The 20,639-nt window shown below is 46.1% G+C and overlaps 1 protein-coding gene across 3 annotated transcripts in view; it reads left to right on the top strand.

Moving 5' to 3' along the window:
• Positions 1 to 20,639, top strand: part of LIMD1 (LIM domain containing 1) — a 72,243-nt gene that overhangs the window by 35,803 nt on the left and 15,801 nt on the right. For all 3 annotated transcript variants that reach the window (XM_028478539.2, XM_007115258.4, XM_028478540.2), the window contains exon 2: positions 238 to 339. In XM_028478539.2, coding sequence (XP_028334340.1) covers positions 238 to 339 — 102 coding nt within the window. The remainder of the gene's footprint in view (positions 1 to 237; positions 340 to 20,639) is intronic.

Genomic DNA, 20,639 nt, shown 5'->3' with positions numbered 1-20,639 from the left:
TGGAGGGGGCCTGAACATGAGCCTGGGGCCTGATTCCTGCAGTGGAAAGGACTGATAGTCGAAAGGCTGATGGAGGGAGAGAGCATGAGAGAAAGACATTGCAAAGGAGTAATCCTCCGGATTTGGTGATGGGCTGGGTAGGGGAAGGGGTGGGTATCTTGCTTTGTCCATTGGCTTTTTATCACTCACTTTACACTGTTTCCCTCCTGACTCACTGCCGTGTTCTTTCCCTTGCAGGAGCCTGTGTGAAATGCAGCAAGGGGGTGTTTGGGGCCGGCCAGGCCTGCCAGGCCATGGGGAACCTCTACCACGACGCGTGCTTCACCTGTGCAGCCTGCAGTAAGTGTGTGTGTGTGTGTGTGTGTGTGTGTGTGTGTGTGTGTTGAGGGACAGGGTAAGGAACACAGGGAACCAGGAAGGGAGGAGATGGAAGAGCATCCTTCCTGGAGACGCTTGGCCCATGTCCCTCCGTGGTCCTATGGGAAGGCAGGACAGTGTCCTCTAGAACAGAGTTTTGTACCACCAACACAAGGCCCATCAGGGTAAGCTGACTTATCACAGAGTACCAGGGTTTGCCTGGGGCCCACTCTGGTGGTAGTGGAGCAATCCCTAATAACATCAGGTTTGTAATGCATATCAGAGGTCTCAGAAGAGTCGGGAGGAAAGCGCTGGGATTCACCACTGTCTGCCGTGTTGTCAGTTTTCTCCGCCACTGTGGGGACCAGTCAGTCAGTTACCCCTGTGTGAAGCAGGGTCCTTTCGTAACTCTTTGGCCCCGATCTTTCATTTGGGGGCTGCCGTTCAGCGGGAAGTGTGAGCGTGTGCGTGAATGCCTGTGTATATGCATGCCACACACGTATCGATGCCTCTTAGCAAACACCTGTGGGCATCTTTGTACTGCATTACGGGCATTATGCCTAAAGCAGCAAACCAGGAAACTAGGCCTGTGCTCAGCTCAGCAAACTGCTCATTGAACTGATGGCATCACAGTGGAAGATTCTAACACACTGCAGGCTGTTTGCCAAGTCTGACGGAGCCATGAATTGTGCTTGTTTCACGGTCTCTACCAAAGATTAATTTTGAGGAGCATTTTTGAAAAATGTCCCCCTGACATCTCCACTTCTACACCAGGGCTGGCAGCTGTCTGTTAAAAGGAAACGTTACAACAAAGCCAAAGAGAGTGCGGGACCAGGGGGTCTTATCGTCTGGCCCAGCGGTCCTCAGTCCTGGCAGTTCATTAGAATCATGGGAGGGTTGGGGGGAGAGATTTTAAAAGCCAGTGATGGACTTCCCTGGTGGCACAGTGGTTAAGAATCCGCCTGCCAATGCAGGGGACACGGGTTTGAGCCCTGGTCTGGGAAGATCCCACATGCTGTGGAGCAACTAAGCCCGTGCACCACAACTACTGAGCCTGTGCTCTAGAGCTCGCGAGCCACAACTACTGAGCCCGTGCACCACAACTACTGAGCCTGCGCTCTAGAGCTCGCGAGCCACAACTACTGAGCTTGTGTGCCACAACTACTGAAGACCGCGTGCCTAGAGTCCGTGCTCCACAATCAGAGAAGCCACCGCAATGAGAAGCCCGCGCACCGCAACGAAGAGTAGCCCCCGCTCCGCAACGAAGAGTAGCCCCCGCTCGCCGTAACTAGAGAAAAGGCCACGCACAGCAATGAAGATCCAATGCAGCCAAAAATAAAAAAAAAAAAAAAAAAAAAAAAAAAAAAAGCCAGTGATGCCCCAGCCCCAGCCTGACCAGCAGAATCAGAAGCCCTAGGGGTGGGGTTTCTAGAGTGGGGCACACGTATTGTTTATAAGCTCCTCCGGTGACTCCCAGGTGTGGCCAGAACTGAGTACCTGGGATCAGTGCCAAGCTTCTCATTTTAGAAGCCTCCGGAGACGGGAGGAGGAGGGACTTTCTCGGCTGGTTTGTGGCACAGCCCTCAAGAGCCCCCTGGTTCCCAGTCTGAAGTTCACCAGGTGGGCATGGGCCTGCCATGCCTTGATGGCACAGGCATATGCCCGGTTCCAAACCTTAGGCTTCATCCTCACTGTGATTTCCCATAAAACACATGCATAAGAGTTTCCGCCTTGATCGTTACTCACCTTTGTAGGGAAAATTGTGAAAGACTTTGAGATGGATCACACAGTCTCCTGAGCGTCCGCAGTGGAAATGGAGGAGTTTTCTGGTTATTGGATTCCCTGGGTCTCTGGGCCTTTCCTTGCCTTTGAGCTGTGTCACACTCTGTAAGTTGCAGAATCTTGACGGCAAGGCCCGTGATTCCTGTCTACAGCAACGCAAACTGTGTCTGGCAGAGATTGACCAGTTTTGCATCCATTAAGCAAATTTACTTCAGCATTTCTGATGGCCTGCATATGGATGGTTCTTTGCTGTCTCCCAGTTGTAACATCTTATTGGTCTCTCATTCAATGATGAATTAAATAAAATCTTTGACCTGTGTTTGCGTTTTATCCGTAAAGAGTTGTGATCACACCTTCTTTTAAAAATTATCTTTGACTTTTGGCTCCTGTAACTGTTTCTTAATATTTGCTCTATCTTCCAGGAAAAAAGAAAATAAATATTGAGTAGAGGCTGTTTTTATATCTCAAGCAATTACCATTTGAACTAGAAAGTTGTTGGGGGGCAAAAACTACTGGTGAGTCTGTTGGTTCCACCAGTGGCTGCTTGACTAGCTGGCAATTCCTTAATGGGCTGAGTTTATTTTCAAATTATGACAAACACAAACACTCAGGAAGACAGCTGCTTTGGAATTTTGCTTGTTCTAGCATTTAAGGCCCTTGTGGTCTGGTCTGTATTTTATTGCTTCCTACTTCCTTATCACAGTGAGACAATTTGTCTCTTCCCCATTCACTCCCTGGAACCTCCTTTCCCCACTCACTTCGTGCATTTAAATTCTGTCCAGCTTTTAGGACCCAGCTCCAATGCCTCCTCTTCCAGGAAGCCTTCCTTGTTCCCCAAGCAGGAAAGAACCGTTTCTCCTGAACTAGGCATGCCCTACCTTCTCACATAAACAATGAACCACTGTCTGCGATTCTGGTGCCAGCAAACCAGGCCCTAGAGCAGAGTTGCTGAAGGAAGCTCTGAGTTCCATCAGAAAGTGAGTGTGGTGGCATTCCTGTTGTGGGTAAACATACAGCTTCCTCCCCACTCACAGGGAGCAGTTGGAGACCCAGGCACGTGTCTGAGCAGCTTCTCGTGGACGCCAGAAGTGACTTGCCTTTGTTCAGTTAACTTACTGCTGCCAGTACCTGCTTTCAGCAGGAGGAGGTGCCAGGGTGGCCCACGTCCTGCCTCTGTGAGTCCTCAAGGATGTCTGCATGAGCCTCGGCACATGGACACAGCACAGTGGGTACCGGGCTCTCATCCGGTCCGTCGCCTCCTTCGTTGGGGAAGAGAAAATTGGGGTCAGAGAGGGAAAGAGACTTCTCGAGGTTGAAAACGTAGCAGTTGAGCTCAATCCATGGCTCCTGAATCTAGATTAGGTTAGCCTTGCACATCTGTTTGTCTGGTTGGTTACAGTGTGTATGAGAGCGTACTGTATATATGTGTGTAAGTGTGTTTTCCCATTTCATTTATGCGAATAATCTAGCTTGAAACACCGTCAAGATGAATTTCTATAGGTACACACACATGCACACACACCGGCACGTGCACACACTCACTTCTTGGGTCTTATTGATACTTTATTAAAACAGAATATCGGGATCTTATTGAGAGCCCACATGCACTTACAAGGCAAGGCCAAGGCCCGACTGATTTGATCAGTAAAGATAAAACAAGCTACTTCTAGGTTCAGACAATTTATTCCCTTTGTGAGCAACAAAAAGGACATGCCAAAGGTGCCTTTGTCCCTGTCCCACACCCCAGAAGGGAAAACACTGAAACAAAAGGGCCGGTGACTGCAGTGTAAGTTATGGGATGCTAAGCAGTCAGTCCTGGACGCGGCTGAGTGGTCATGAGTCAGCAGCTCCCTTCAGAGGGGTGGGGCAGAGAGCCCTCACCTCATCAGAGATGAGAGACTGTCTCGTGTCCCGGAGACAGTCCTAGAGCAGCTCCTTACAAGCCGCTCATCCTTTGTCCCGGGAGGATCCCCAGGTGTTTCACACGCCCAGACAAACCTCTGCCTCTGGATGCTGCAAGTTCTCCCGGGCACCTCGGCCAATTCCCCATCTGCCAACAAGCAACAATGTTTAGTTCATTTTTAGTTGTGGGAACAACATGACAGCCACAAAAAAATTTAAAGACAGTAACCTGGTTTGCTATCATTCTAGAACAGGTATTTTCACTAATATTTTTCCCTTCTAGATTTTGTCCAGATTTATACACATTTTTTAGAGTTGTGATCATAGAGTGTAAACCAGTATTGTATCCTTTTTGATTTAATATTGTGTCATAAATTCACCCCTGTCTCTGTAGTCTTCATAATAATCATTTTAAGTTACATAGCTGCCAACTGAGCCGTTCCACGGTTTGATGGCAGGGAGCGAGTGTCTCCGTGTCTCGGGTTTGTTGGTTATTACACGTGGCCCCAGTGAATGTCTTTGTGCCTGCGTGCTTTTCTCCCTCTGCTGAGTTGTTTCCTTGGTGTTCGTTCCCAGAAGCAAGCATTCAGGGCACGATGCGTGGGCGTTTATGTGGTTTGTTAAAGTTCTTTTTTGACATGCTTCTCCATCGGCAGCGGGTGTGTTTGGTTGCCATGGAGATGTGTGCTGTGAGCCTCCTTCTCCCACCTCGGCTCTGCCCACCCAAGGTGGCCAGGCCCCCAACTGGATGCTCTCAGGAGCCGTTGGCACAGCATGGGGTGGGGGGAGGGTAGGCATGGCCTTGGCCAGCAGCCATGTGCCATGTGTCTGGACACCATGTGTCAAGTGGCCTGAATGAGGAGAAGCTGGCGCCTGTCTGTGGCTCGAGAGAGGCCAAACAAGAAGGAAGAAAAAGTGTGCTGGACTTGGGGGGGGTCAAGTGAAGTCTCCTCAGCACCTTCCAGAATAGACTATGAGGCAGAGAGAGGCCAGGCTCTGTGTCCTCACCCCAGGCCGTTTTAGGCCCAGAAAGTAAGATTTTGTTCATTTCGTAAAGACTAAATAAATTCCATCCTGCAGTCATGGGGAAACCAGTTTGCCATGTTCACGGCCCCTACTGTTCTTCAGCCATGTGAGTTGGAAAACGATGGACAAGATAAGACATGCTCCTCCCCAGAAGCCCATAGACCACAAGGGTGCCCTGATCTTGGGGGTAGGGCTTGGGGGGCAGGCGGTCCTGAGGCTGATGGGGATTATGCCCAGCACAGGCCTGAGCTCAGAGGAAGGCATCTGAGGGCCGGATGGGGTCCACTAACAGAACAGGGCTGGGATGTGCAGGTCATGGCCAGAACAGGTGACTCTTGAGTGTTGTGACCTAGTGCTTATGTTCCTGAGTTGGTGGTGCACTGTGATCTGCCTTAGGGAAAAAACACAACAAAAATAAGAATATATGCCACTGTCCATCCCACCTTCCAAAAACCAAACATCCATGCCTGTTAAAGGTTGTGAAGGGATTTTATAGTGAAATCTCACACATTTATTTAGACCCCATCTGGGCAAGTCTGTCTAACAGAGTTAGTGAAATCCTGCATCCAGAACACTAGAAAGTGCCATTTCATTCCTTCAGGTAAATGAAACAACTAGAAATAAGCCCAGAGCTGTGGGACGGAGGTTCTTAGTGAGTAAATCAGTGATTGGTGATTCACCCATCAGTAAGTTCACATCTGAAGTGCGGGAGGGTCCTTGGCGATTGTTTTGTTTCTCTTACCAAGTCTAAGCGCTGCCTCTGAAATCATGTTAACCTTTTTCATTGACTTTGTATATGCCTCCTCACCAGCCCGGGCTTTGGAGATGCCCAGATTCTGAAATAGTTGAGCCTGAATTAGGGAGGTCTCCCTTTAATTCATGGCCGGCACGCTTTCTTAAGAGTCATCTCAATGTTTGTAAGTAATTCGCAGGAGAGCTTTCTCGCTTGCTTTCGGCCTGACCCTGCCCTGATCCTCTCACTCGCAGTAGCTCACTAAATCCTTGTTAACAGCCCAGTGAGTTCAGCATTGTTATTACTCTCATTTCACAGACGAGCAGAGGCTTGGAGAGTTTAGTTTGCTTGTGGATGGTTATATCGATGTTAAATAGCCTGGTTGGCACTTGAACCCAGGACCGTGTGGACCCACAGCCCTTGCTTGCAGCCGGTGTATCAAATTAGCTTTGCTTAGAGAGACACTGGATCTTGCCATGACATCTCAGGTTCAGCTGTGCCTGGGGGCTATGTGACAGCAAAGGTTGGGTTTGGGGATACTTTTGACTTGTGAATGCAGAAGAGTGGCCTTGTACTTGGAATAGGGGAGCTAGAATTCAGTAGTGGGTGGGATGTACCCGTAGGAGAGAAATGGATTAAGGGCTTTGATTAGAGGTCTGTTCCTTTTTAAGGGCTTTGATCCCTGAATTTCTGAGCTGTTGAGTCATCCCAGTATTTCTCATCATATTCAGCATTTGTGTGCGAGCTGAATGAGTCAGCTGGATCTAGGGAAAAAGCTGAAGATCAAGAAAGTGAGAAAGGGACAGTGGGCAGATACAAAGGAAATCAGCGGGTGAGGGTGAAATCAGGAAACAACCAAAATAGACGGAGGTGGGCAAAGGGCTGTGCGGGTTGAAGGAGAGCAGAGGGGTGGCTTTTACTTGACGTGTTACCAGATGGTCACGTGTCTCTCTCCAGCAAATGCAGTTCTGCTGCGTGCACCAGAATTGGGACCAGACTTGGTTTCCCAGATCAGACTTTGTTGATGCAGTGAGAAGCCATGATGTCCCCGACAGTGGGAGAACATCAGCTTCTTCGTGCCTGTGACATTAAAGGAGTCTGGGATTTTTAAGCTATGTTGTGAGGGTAACTCCAGTGCGACCTGTATCATTAATTACCACACCTGCATTCCAAACACTTTCCTTATATTTGCACACGCATAGTGTGCGTGGAAATCTGCACCCTTTCCTTCAATAATCCCAGACCAAAGGTGAGACTTGGTGGTACCCAGTGTGTCCTCAACTCTAAGAGCAGAATGGAGGGTGCTCTGACATGACAGGGCTCATCACACCCTGATTAGCACATGACGTTACACTGGGTGCCTCATCTCAGACCCAGGATCCTGGATTTAGGGAGTGAGATCTTTTACGGAAAACTGAGCTTTATTCTGGCACCACAGTTACTGCTTGGGTCTCCTTGGTGCCCTCATCTTGCTAAGAGCATCTCTTCTCTCTTAAATGTTCTGTCTCTCGAATGTTGTCTTAAACTTCTGTCCCCACCTCTGGCCCTGTGATGGTTAATTTTATGTGTCAACTTCACTGGGCCACGGGGGGCCCAGATTTTGGTCTAACATTATTCTGGGTGTCTGTGAAGGTTTCTTGATGGGAGTAACAATTGGTAGACTGAGTAAAGCTCTCCCTTATGTGGGTGGTCCTCACCCAATCAGTTTTGTTCAATAGAACAAAAAGGTGGACGCTTCTGGAGTAAGGGGACTTCCTCCTGCCTGACTGCCTTGAACAGGGACATCAGTTGTTTCCTGCCTTTGGACTGGAGCTACATCATCACTGTCCTGGGCCTCCAGCCTGCTGACTGCAGATCTTGGGACTTGTCAATCCCCATAATCATGGGAGCCAATTCCTTATAACCAATCAACCTCCCTCCCCCTCTCTCTCGTCCTCCTCTGCCTTCCCCGTATATATACTGACAATTTCGTCTGCACCCAGGCTTTCTGTCGGTGCTCTGATGCCTCTGACATGGGTTGTACGGTGAGCCACTGTTTGCAGAACATTTGCTCGGTCGTCTCACGCCCCTCATTTGCTTCCCAGGCACACTCATCTGCACAAGAGGAAGTGGAGCCCCAGAGCGGTTGCATAGCTGGTCTGTGGGGGACTGGGGTCCCGACTCAGGTCCAGGTGGCTCCACAGTCTATGTTTTTGCCACGTCTCCGGTCCTCACCCTTTATCGAACACCAGCCCCAGTCCCGAGAAGCTTGTTCCACCTGCAGACATCCTGATTCCTGAAGTCTCCAGAGCAGAGGCCCGCGCGTGCATGACGAGCATACCAGGGCGTCCGATGCAGTCAGCTGGGATCTTGTCTGTGGCTGTGTGACTGGCCTCACCCCCACCCACTTACCTTCATTTGGCCCCCAGCTCCCCGGCTGCTTTTCTGAGCTCTAGACGTGCACCGTCCAGTAGGGCAGCCACGGCCACATGTGCCTTTTGAGTGGTTGAAACGTGGCTAGTGTGACTGAGGAGTTGACATTTTTATTTCATTTTAATTAATTCAGTTTAAATTGAAATAGCCACACGTGGCTAGTGGCTACCATATTGGACATTGTAGGTAAAGTCTCTACTCCTAAGCCATAGTTCACTTATTAATAAGAAACAATCAGTAAGTTTATTGTTTTTACTTTATGCGTCACGAAGGCAATATAGTCACATTGTAAAAAAAATACATGTGGAAGAAGAAAATCACCCATAACCCCAAACCAAACGAAAACAAAACAAAATAATGTTGCCTATACCCACATGGACATCATTTTTGCCAGGTTGTCATCACAGTACTTGCTTTTATGTTCTGTTTGTTCCATTTAGAAGTATGTCATATGCTTCTTCCTCACTGCTCTGTGGTCTTCTTAAGTATCCGCTGCATAAGATACTGTTGACTTGATGACTCAAAGCCAATGCAATCTTCCTGCCAGTTAAAGTTTAAAGGGGAAGAGGATCCTTATTACCACATGAGCCAGGCGTGGATCCTGTGATCAGGTTTTCAAGGACCAGATGCACCTCCGGGCCACCGAGCAGCCTGGGAGTCTGGCAAATCCATTGCCAGGACAGACCGTGCAAGCAGCAGCCCCTGCAGTGTCCACTGTTGGTGGGTTTGCATGCCAGCAGGGGCCCAGGGGCCCCACTGGGGGAAGACCCTCTCTGTTCTTCCTGTGGATCACTGCTGACTGCCTTCTGACTGCCTCAGGTCCTGTTTGCTGCCCACCTCCATCCACACAGCTGGCCTTTGAGCACAGCTGTGAGGGGACCACTCCCCTGCTCTGAGATCTCAGCCACTTCTTCTCATAACATCACAGTCTGATTGCTTTACTTGACATTGAACACATTCCTTCAAGTAGTTCCAACCCCTTTCTTGTCTGCTCTCTTGCCACTGTCTCCTCCACCTTGTGTCCTTCGGAACCTCCGGCCACACTAAACATCACCCACCGTTTCCTACCCCCTGTCTTGTCACCCTCACACTTCATCCCACCAGGTACTCATCACTCTCCAAGCGATGTCCTCCATTGTGATCTCTGCTGTGGCTCCTCTGAGGCAGGTTTCATACACACCTTGTTCATTTATCTGTCTTGTGGTGTTTTGAATTATGATTAGATTGATACTGTTGGCAGGGGTCTATGCCTCCCCCTCTGTGGTCAGTTTTGTGAGGACGGGGACAGTGTTTAACTGATCTTGATTTACCCTTGATCTGCCACCTTTAGTATAATGCAGGGCACACAGTTAGCACTGAGGAAATGTTGGAGGGCATAAAGGTGGCATTATCCATTACCCTGTACCCATAAGCTTTCACTCCCCATTCCCCATCCCTCTTTTTCTAGCCCTAAGCAAGCACTCCTGTACAGATGTGCCTATTCTGGATGTTTCATATAAATAGAGTCATATATATGTGGTCTTTTGTAACTAGCTTCTTTTACTTAGCGTAATGTGATCCAGAGTCATCCATGTTGTAGCATGTATCAGAACTTCATTCCTTTTATATTTATTTATTTAAATATTTATTTATTCATTTATTTATTTATTTTTGTCTGTGTTGGGTCTTCATTGCTGAGCGTGGGCTTTCCCTAGTTGTGGTGAGCGGGGGCTGCTCTTCGTTGAGTTACACGGGCGTCTCATTGCGGTGGCTTCTTTTTGTTTTGTTTTGTTGCGGAGCACGGGCTCTAGGTGCGCGGGCTTCAGTAGTTGCAGCACGCGGGCTCAGTAGTTGTGGCTCGTGAGCTCTAGAGTGCAGGCTCAATAGCTGTGGCGCACAGGCTTAGTTGCTCCGCGGCATGTGGGATCTTCCTGGACCAGGGATTAAACCCGTGTCCCCTACATTGGCAGGCGGATTCTTAACCACTGCGCCAGCAGGGAAGTCCCTCCGTTCCTTTTTATGGCTGAATAATAATCCATCGTATGGATAGACCACATTTTTTAATTTTTTTTTTTTTTTTTTGTGGTATGCGGGCCTCTCACTGTTGTGGCCTCTCCCGTTGCGGAGCACAGGCTCCGGACGCGCAGGCTCAGTGGCCATGGCTCACGGGCCCAGCTGCTCCGCGGCATGTGGGATCTTCCCGGACCGGGGCATGAACCCGTGTCCCCTGCATCAGCAGGCAGATTCTCAACCACTGTGCCACCAGGGAAGCCCGACCACATTTTATTTATCCATTCATCAGTCAGTGGACACTCGTTTCCACTTTTTGGCCATTATAAATAAGGCTGCTATGAAGATTCCTGTGCATGTTTCTGTGTGGACATATTTTTTCAGTTCTTTAGGATAGATATCTAGGAGTGGAATTGCTGTGTCATATGGTAACTCTGTGTTTAACTTTTTTGAGGCACTGTTTTGCAAAATGGCTCCACCATTTTACATTCCCACCCGCAGTATATGAGGGTTCCAGCATCTCCACATTCTTGCCAGTACTTGTGATTGTCTGACTTTGATTCTAACCATCCTAGTGAGTGTGAAGTTGAATCTCAGTGTGGTTTGGATTTGCATTTCCCTGATGCCTGATGCGGAGCATCTTTTCATGGCCTATTTGTATGTCTTAATTGGAGAAATGTCTATTCAGATCCCTTACCTTTTTTTTTTGGCCGCACCGAACGGCACGTGGATCTCCGTTCCCCGATCAGGGATTGAACCCGTGCCCTCTGCATTGGAAGCTCGGAGTTTTAACCACTGGACTCTCAGGGAAGGTCCCCCCTTAGCCATTTTTAATTGGGTTATTTGTCTTTTTATTATTGAGTTCTAATGATTCTTTATATGTTCTACATGTAAATATCCTGTTAGGTATATAATTTACCAATGTTTTCTCTTATTCTGTGCACTGTTGTTTCACTTTCCTGATGTTATTATTTGCAGCATAGAAGTTTTTAATTTTGATATAGTCTAATCTATTTTTTCTTTTGTTTCTTGTGGTTTTGGTGCTTTATCTCAGAAAACATAGACCTACCAATTGTCACAAAGATTCATGCCCTGAGAGCTATAGGTTTTAGCTCTTAGGTTGAGCTCTTGGATCCATTTTGAGTTAATTCTTGTATGTGGTTTGCGGTAGAAGTTCAGGTTCATTCTGTGGCGTGTGGATAGCCAGTTTTCCCAGCCCCGTCTGTTGAAAAGGCCGTTCTTTCTCAATTGGATTGTTGTGGCAAATTCGTCAAAAATTATTTGACCCTAAAATGTAAGGGTTTGGGCTTCCTTGGTGGCGCAGTGGTTGAGAATCTGCCTGCCAATGCCGGGGACACGGGTTCGAGCCCTGGTCTGGGAAGATCCCACATGCCGCGGAGCAACTGGGCCCGTAAGCCACAATGACTGAGCCTGCGCATCTGGAGCCTGTGCTCCGCAACAAGAAAGGCCACGATAGTGAGAGGCCCACGCACCGCAATGAAGAGTGACCCCGCTTGCCACAACTAGAGAAAGCCCTCGCACAGAAACCAAGACCCAACACAGCCATAAATAAATAAACAAATAAGTTAAAAAAAAAAAATGTAAGGGTTTATTTCCGGTCTCTCAGTTTTCTTCCATTGCTCTAGTCAATTATCTTTTAAAGAGATTTAACTAATGAGAACAAAATCTTATTTATCCATGCAGTTATTGTTTCTAGTCCTCTTCATTCCTTTGTTTAAATCCAGATTTTCATCTGGTACCATTTTCTTTCTCCTTAAAAGACTTCCTTTAACTTTTTTTTTTTTTTTTTGTAATGCAGATCTGCCCGTGAAGAATTGTTTCAGCTTTTGAATGTCTGAATTCAGCCGTACTTCACTTTGGTTTTAAAAGATATTTTTTGCTGTGTGTGGAATTCTAGGTCGATAGTTTTTTCTTTCATTTTAAAAAAATGTTGTTTCACTGTTTTCTTGCTTGCTTTGCTTTCAATCAGAAATCCAGTGCCATCTTTATCTTTGTCTCTTTGTATGTAACATGTCTTTTTCCTCTGATTAAGATTTTCCCTTTATCATTGATTTTGAGAAGTTTGATCATGATGTCCCTTGGTGCACTTTTCATGTTTCTTGTGCTTGGGGTTTGTTGAGCTTTTTGGATCTGTGAGTGTATGGTCTTCATCAAATCTGGAATATTTTTGGCCATTATTTCTTCAAATTTTCTGCCACCCCCTCCTTTCCCCTCAGGGACTCCAGTGGCCCCTTGGTTCAGCATCTTGAAGTTGTCCCATGGCTCACTTTAATGGTCCTTTCTTTCTTTCTTTTAAAAATTTTATTGGAGTATAGTTGATTTACAATGTTGTGTTAGTTTCAGGTGTACAGCATAGTGATCAGTTATACATATACACATATTCATTCTTTTTCAGATTCTTTTCCCATATAGGTTGTTAGAGTGTTAAGTAGAGTTCCCTGTGCTATATAGTCGTTTCTTGTTGATCATCTATCTTATATATAGTAGTGTGTGTATGTTAATTCCAACCTCCTAATTTATCTCTCCCCCCACATTAACGGTCTTTTTGTTTTTTACATTCTTTTCCTCTCTGTTGCATTTTGGACAGTTTCTATTGCTATGCTTTTAACGTCATAGATGTTTTCTCCTGCAATGTGTAATTTGCTTTTAATCCCATTCAATGTATCTTTCACCTGACATTTTAGTTGTCATCTCTAGCAGTTCAATTTGGGCCTCTTAAAAATATCTTCTGTGTCACTGTTTAACTTCTGGGGCATATGGAATAGAATAACAATAACTCGTCCTTCTTTACTAATGCTAATGTCTGTGTCAGATCTGGGTGGATTTCCATAGATTGATTATTTTCTTCATTATGGGTTGTGTTTTCTTCCTCTTTACATGCCTGATCATCTTTGATTGGATGCCACACGTTGTGAATCATACCTTGCTGAGTCCTAGATATTTTTACATTCCATTAAATCTTCTTGAGCATTAAATCTTCTGGGGTGCACATAACTTATTTAGAAACAGTAATCCTTTCCAGTGTGGTTTTTATGATTTGCTAAGTGAGTTCAGAGCAGAGCTCAGTCTAGGGGTAATTACGCCCCACTCCCAGGGCAAAACCTTTCTGAGTATTTTACTCAGTGTTGCATGGATTATTATGTGTTTTCCCAGTCTGTCTGGTGGGAATAGACAGTTTCCGGCCCTTGTGCACACCAGGCACTGTTCTTTCTCATCCTTTCAGATGTCTTTTACCCCCAGCGGTGGTTATTTTCTTCACATACATGTGCTGATCCGTGCTCTGCTAAATCCTCAGAGGAGACACTCTGCGAATCTCCAGGATTTTTTCTCTGTGCAGCGTTCTTTTCTCTGACTCAGATGATGATGGTCTGGAATCGTGGGCATGGAAAACTGTAAGGAAAAAAAAAAAGACTTGGGAGTGGCTAGTGAGAAGAGGATTGCAGTGTGGAGTGGGCTACTCAGAGTGTGGTCCTCAACCAGTGCTGGCCAGTAAGGACAGAAGCACAGAAATTGAGGCTTTTCGTAACACTCTCCACAGAAATTGGAAACTTTCGTAACAATTTGACAGAGCATATTGAGGCTTGGATTTCATATGTTTCATTTTCCCACATTATTGTATTTTACAAGAAAATAAGTCTGACAGGTGGAAATTAAAAACAAAACCCCCAAGACCTGGCCCTTTACCACAGAAAAACTGAGAAGGGAACAGTGACCTGGAGGATTTGGACAAAGAGGGAGACGGAAGTGGATGCGACTTTTAGCTTCAATAATTGAAGGTTTTTGAAGGGATCCTGGCAACGGTGCCTTATGTCACATGCTTAGCATGAGCCGGTGCTGTGCTGGGCCCCACTGTGATCCCTGATTTTGTCCTCTCCTCAGCACCGTCTTTGGAGGGACCCAGAGGTTTAGGCGCCCAGCCAGCCTCTCACTTGGGAAGTAGCAAAGCCAAGGACCCCAGCCTGAGTGCTTTTCCACTTTCCTCTTTCTTCCTGTTCCTCATCCCACTGGGGCAAGATGAGCCTGTGGAATCCAGGTTGATCTGTTCACTGGAGCCGAACCAATTTGGTTGGTTTCTTTCTGTTGCTTTGTTCTTAGCAATACCTTCTAACAGTTATCCTATTCTGGTAAAAGCTGTTTGAAGAAGTAGATCCGGTAGACCTTTGTGGATGATGCAAGTGTTCTATAGCTGCCCTGGTCACAAGTGGCTTTCAGGGACTTGAAATGTGCTTGTTCAAGTTGAACTGACTTTTTTCTTTTTACGATTTATTTATTATTTATTTATTTACTAGCTGCCTCGGGTCTTAGTTGGAGCACGCAGGCTCTTCGTTGTGGCGCGCGGGTTTTTTCTCTTCTGTAGTTGTGGCGCGCAGGCTCCAGGGAGCGCGGGCTCTGTAGTTGTGGCGCGCGGGCTTAGTTGCCCCGCGGCATGTGAGATCTTAGTTCACTGACCAGGGATCGAACCCGTGTCCCCTGCATCGGAAGGCGGATTCTTTACCACTGGACCACCAGGGAAGTCCCTGAACTGAATTTTTAATGTTATTTTATTTAATTAATTCAGTTACATATCAATAGCCACATATGGGCCGGTAGCCCCTGTGGACGGCACAGGTAGAAGTTACCAGTTGGAACGGTGCAATAAAAACATGATCTAAACAATTGCTAGCTTTTACTTTTCTCAGGAAGTATCTTCATTGTTGGGAAAACCTTGCATTTTTACTTTTCAGGGAGATATTTTAGAAACTGAAATTTGCGGTTAAGTCTTACAGCTAAGGGCCAATTACTTTTCCAGAATAGATGAGTTGTTTCTATTTGTAGAAACAAGGGAGAATGGTGAGTATTGCAGGTTTAGTTTTATTTGTCACATTAAATGGCCAACCTCTCTTTGTGTCATCCTCAACCGCTGTTTCCTTCACCAAGCTACACTGGCTTTATCCACCTTTTTCTGTTTCATCTGAAGGTGCCCCTGAAGGCATATCTAAAATATTCATTCACTGCATCTATGGGAAGTGACTTTTTGGAACGGGTTCTTGATGAGTCTGTACATTTATTAGTGAATATTTTATAAACGATTGTTGTGATTGGAAAATAAGGAGCAACTTTGGGTACTGTATTCTAAAGCTGTGGAAAAGCTCTTTATTTGGTATATTTTTCTTGTGCGTATCACTATCCGTTTCCCGTTTCAGGGACTAGAAGCGGATGATTCTGAAACTAGAGTTATAAAGACGTAACCCGGACACACCCTCCCTCTCAACAGCTTTATGTTTGATGCTAATTGTTATAGGGATGGTCTAGGTCTTAGCACTTTGTTTGAACAAGATGAATCTCTTCAAGAGGAGATGCTGCTTCAGAGACAGTCCTGAGGCATAGCCTAACTCTGTGGTTCTCCAAGTGTGGTCCCTGGACCAGCACAGCCAGCATCACCTGGGAACTCATTAGAAAGGCAAATCCTCAGGCCCTTCCCAGACCTACTAAATCAGAATCTCTGGGGAGGGGCCCAGAAATCTGTGTTTCAGCAAACCCACCAGGTGGTTCTGAAGCATGCTAAAGTTTGAGAACCGCTGGCTTAATTTTCTGGTGTTCACGCCTCGACCATTGTTTTATCTTCTGGTGTGTGTGAGCTCTGGCATGGCACAGCTGGCTCCAAGTGTGTGCCACCATAGGAAGTGTGAGGACAGTGATTTGTCACCACTCAAGGGAGCCGCCTGGGGAAGAGGTGTGATTAGGAAGCTCAAGAATCCACCTTCTTCCCCTCCCACAGTCTGAGAAATACTTGTTCCGGGACAAAGGGATAGTATATTGTGATGGGAAGAGTGTTGACTTAGCACTAGTGACTTCTGCTTAGCTTCAGACACACAGCCAAGTTTGCCTGACCGCTTTAGCTTTTCTTTTCCCCATCTGCAAAACGAAGACTCAGTAAAACTGCATATAATGCGATAAGTGGAGTTAAACTGCTTAAAGCGTGGGGTCACATTATTGCAGGATTAACCGAATGACCCCCCCCCACCGCCCCCCGCCAGCCTGGAATTCTCAGCTGGTTGTGCGGCTCCCGCCTGTCCCTGTCGTGGCTGTGGTCTGGCGCCACCTAGTGGTGGTTGGCTGCTCTAGCTTATTTGTCAATGAGGGCGGTTCTGGGTCCTGCACTTGATTGGAACTTTCAGGACAGTGGTCGTGAATTTCCAGGTTCATTGGTTTCTGTTTCATTGGCTAGATCTGGAGTGATTCAGACGGGAGGATACCTTCTCTCTGCCTCCCTGCTTCTCAAGATGAGTCTGCTTGCTGTTTTCTGCCTGACCTCACTGTCACTCCATGTGTCTGTGGTAGAAGATGAGGGTCAGTCACCAGTCACGTTATTGCCACATGGGTGCCATCACAGGGGATTTTTACAGAATTGTCAAGACAAAGAGATACAACGTAGGTAAAGTGCCCAGTACGTAGAAAGTGCTTTAAAAAATGAAAATGCCCTTCTCTGTTCCCTGGTAGGAAGAGAGAAACTGGAATCCACGTGGAGGTGTGCACTTAGCAAGCATTAAGTAGTGCGGGCGGGCTCATGGCACAATGGGACAAGCACGCACGTCAGCGTCAGAAAACCTGGCTTCCAACCTGCCCGCTTACTGCCTGGGCGAGCCTCTCTGAGCCTTGGAATTTATAAAATGGAGATGATAACGTTTAACCTATAAGTATGGTGTTTTTTATGAAGAGAAGAGGAAACCCAGAGAGCTGGGAGCAACCCTGGGTGTCATTTCCAGTGATTCCCAAGAGTAAGCAATTCCTGCATCTTTGCACTGCTCCGTAATGTTGACACATGACGGGTTCTATTTCTGCCTAATTCTTAGGTGAACCCTTTCCACGCTGGCTGAATCCTAGAGTAGGTGACACGGAGTGGTTTGTGAAACGTCTCTGTGAAAGGCATGTGGCAGGTGTGGACAGAAAGGGGGCTAATGATGCAGTGATATGTGTGGCAGTGTTTTCAGACACCTTTAAAACTATTTTTAGTATATGAAAGTTCTAAATACAGTACTTGAAACATAGAAGGCAATCAACAGATGTTAATTTTTTTCTCTCACTCTGACAAAATGCAAACTAAATATGGGTGTGGGAGCCAGTTTCTAAACGCAGGGGGTCTTTTAAAACTTTAGTGAAAACTGGAGTTTGAGTCCTTCAGAGCAGAGGAAGGCCCCACCTTCTCAGGACTGTGGCGGAGTCCTAAATATTTTTTTCTTTTTTTGGTAAATAAAGGAAATGCAGATGCAACCTCTGAGACCTCCCTTGGCCTCTGGGGTCTGGACATGGGACTCCTCAGCTCTGGGGCCTGGCAGCAAAAGGATTTGTCTAGGGAGTTCCCTGGAAATCCAGTGGTTAGGTCTTGGCGCTTTCTCTGCCTAGGGCCTGGGTTCGATGCCTGGTCGGGGAACCAAGATCCCACAAGCCGCGTGGCCAAAAAAAAAAAGGATTTGCCTAGCCAGTGGGCACTTTTTAAAATGATGATCAAAGTGATACCTGTTCATTATTAAAAGTTTGGGGATGTGTAGGAGAGTATAAAGAAGCAAACAACTAGCTAACATCCCCCCGCCCCACATCCTACAGATACCTACCATGTATGTCTCCTCAGAGGCACTGTCATTCTTGGACAGATTTCCTTTCCAGTCTTTTTTTCTTTGAATTTCTTCTTTACGTAGTTGACGCTTACTTTTTTTTTTTAACTTTTCACACTATTACATAAGAGTTTTCTTTTAAAAATTAAGGAGAAAGTATTGTTTCTCAGATTATGGATACATAATTCCAGAAAAATTTAATCTAGAAATGTATGAAGCAGAAGGTGAAATTTCTCTCATACCATCTTCCAGTGTACTAAATACTAGAAAAAATTTTTAAATATTGAAAAGTATAAAGTGGTAAGTGAAATTTCCCTTTAATACCTGTCAGTGCTATATAGTATAAGTTTTAAAAAGAAAATTATAAAATAGGAAGTGAAATTTTCCTGTAACACCATCAGCCAGTGCTAACCACTATTAGTTTTAATATGCAGTCTTCCAGTTTTTTTTTCATATCAGTGGTGTGTGTGTATGGGTATAGGTTACTGAAATGGAATTGTACTATAAATATAGTTATCTAGCTTGCTTTTTTCACTTACTAATGTAATTTGAGTATCCTCTATAGTATAAGCATTTTCGAATACCAATGAAACACTTATTTGACTGGTATTTTTTGAATGGCTACATATTACATTTAAATGTGTTCTGTTTTATGTGGTCATTTCTCTAAGGCTGCCAATTTGGATCTAAGTAAACATTTTTTTTTTCCTTTTTTTTTTTTTTTTTTTTTTTTTGCCGCACGCGGGCCTCTCACTGCTGTGGCCTCTCCCTTTACGGGGGACAGGCTCCGGTTTTTTTTTTTTTGCCGCACGCGGGCCTCTCACTGCTGTGGCCTCTCCCTTTACGGAGCACAGGCTCCGGACTCGCAGGCTCAGCGGCCATGGCCCACGGGCCCAGCCCCTCCACGGCATGTGGGATCTTCCCGGACCGGGGCACGAACCCGTGTCCCCTGCATCGGCAGGCAGACTCTCAACCACTGCGCCCCCAGGGAAGCCCCCCTAAGTAAACATTTATTCACATTTCCGATTCTTTCCCTAAGCTAAGTCCCAGATATACCAATTGAGTCAGAGAGAAACATTTTAAGTTTCCTCTCCAGGGTGAGTTAATCATTTTACACTCTCCTCTATAGCTTACAGAAATATGCACTGACAGCCATCACAAATGAATATGACTGTTTAAAAAAATATTTGTTGTTATCATAAGTGGGAAAAGCTCTTGTTTACTTTGTGTTTCTTACAGTGCTGGAGGGTTCGACACTTTTGCACGTGTGATGATTTTCCTCTATGGTTTTTGGAACAGAGGTGATCTACCCTCTATTAAATCAAAAAGCTAATTCCTGCTTAGATTCTTTAGAACTTCCCTGACCCTGTTCCAGGAGCCAGAGCGGGGCGTTCTCCACGCGTTGCCTCAGAAGCCTCACCTCTCTCTAGAAGTCCTGTGCGTTTCCGGGCGGCCTCCTCCCTCCCTCTAGTGGCCTCCTCAGTAGCTGCAGCCTCGCTTCCCTTCCTCTCATCAGAACCAGGTCATCCCAGTGGGACGTCCCAGAAGGGAGCAGCAGAGCAATGGCGCTCCACGGACTTGCAGCCAGACGGTGTGGGGATTGTTTTCTTCTTAGGGTGGGCTGTTTGTGTCCTTGTCGCCTTGGCTGCCAGGGAGGGACTGGAAGTAGGACATAAGCTCTCACCGCGAGCCTGGCAGGGACACAAGGTAGGAAGGATACTCTAGTTAGTTTTCATTTTCCTTTCTAAAACTCTGAGTCCTGTGGAACCTTTTTATAGAGGGGAAATTTGTAAGTCAGTAAAGTAATTAAGTTTAACTTCCATGGCTGTCAGAGGGTTCTGTTAGTGAACCCTGATGTCACTGAGCTGTAGGTACTCATTCTTACCCTAGTTTAGTTGGGAAATGCTTGTGAAGGTTCTAGAATGAGAACTTCCTAGAACAACTTTGAGGTGAGGACAGGAAGGAAAGTTTGGAGAACTAAAGACTTGTAAGGTATGCCCCATTGCCATTCACACTCTCTCACTCCATTAAAGTTTGTTTCAGGCAATAAAAATAATATACATAATCATTGCAGAAAAAAACTAATAACATCACCATTTCCTTTACTCAGAGATAATGACTGTGTATGAGCATATAAGTGTGTATGTATATCCATGTCTGTGTACACACACACACACACACACACACATACACACACACACACACAGATGTTTTAACCCCATTTTGCAGTATTTTAAATATTTCTCCACAAAATATTTTTGGAAAACAATCTTTTTTTTTTTCTCGTCACTCTCCTCTTCCTGTTGGAAACACATTCTTTAAAACGGCTTCGTAATAGTACATAATTTATCGATAAAAATTAGATATTTGGTTGACACTCATTTTTAAAAAAATTTATTTATTGAATTTATTTTATTTTTGGCTGTGTTGGGTCTTTGTTGCTGCGTGCGGGCTTTCTCTAGCTGCGGCAAGCGGGGCTACACTTCCTTGCAGCGTGCAGGCTTCTCATTGAGGTGGCTTCTCTTGTTGTGGAGCATGGGCTCTAGGCACGCAGGCTTCAGTAGTTGTGGCACATGGGCTCAGTAGTTGTGGCTCGTGGGCTCTAGAGCGCAGGCTCAGTAGCTGTGCTGCATGGGCTTAGTTGCTCCATGGGATGTGGGAATCTTCCTGGACCAGAGCTCGAACCCGTGTCCCCTGCATTGGCAGGCGGATTCTTTTTTTTTTTTTTTTTTTTTTTTTTTTTGTGGTATGCGGGCCTCCCTTTATTGTTGACTCTCCCGTCGCGGAGCACAGGCTCCGGACGCGCAGGCTCAGCGGCCATGGCT

This window comes from Physeter macrocephalus, chromosome 18 (assembly GCF_002837175.3).
Source record: "Physeter macrocephalus isolate SW-GA chromosome 18, ASM283717v5, whole genome shotgun sequence".
Taxonomy (NCBI): domain Eukaryota; kingdom Metazoa; phylum Chordata; class Mammalia; order Artiodactyla; family Physeteridae; genus Physeter; species Physeter macrocephalus.
The sequence above is the reverse complement of the archived record's forward strand: the minus strand, read 5'-3'. Positions and strand labels throughout refer to the sequence as shown.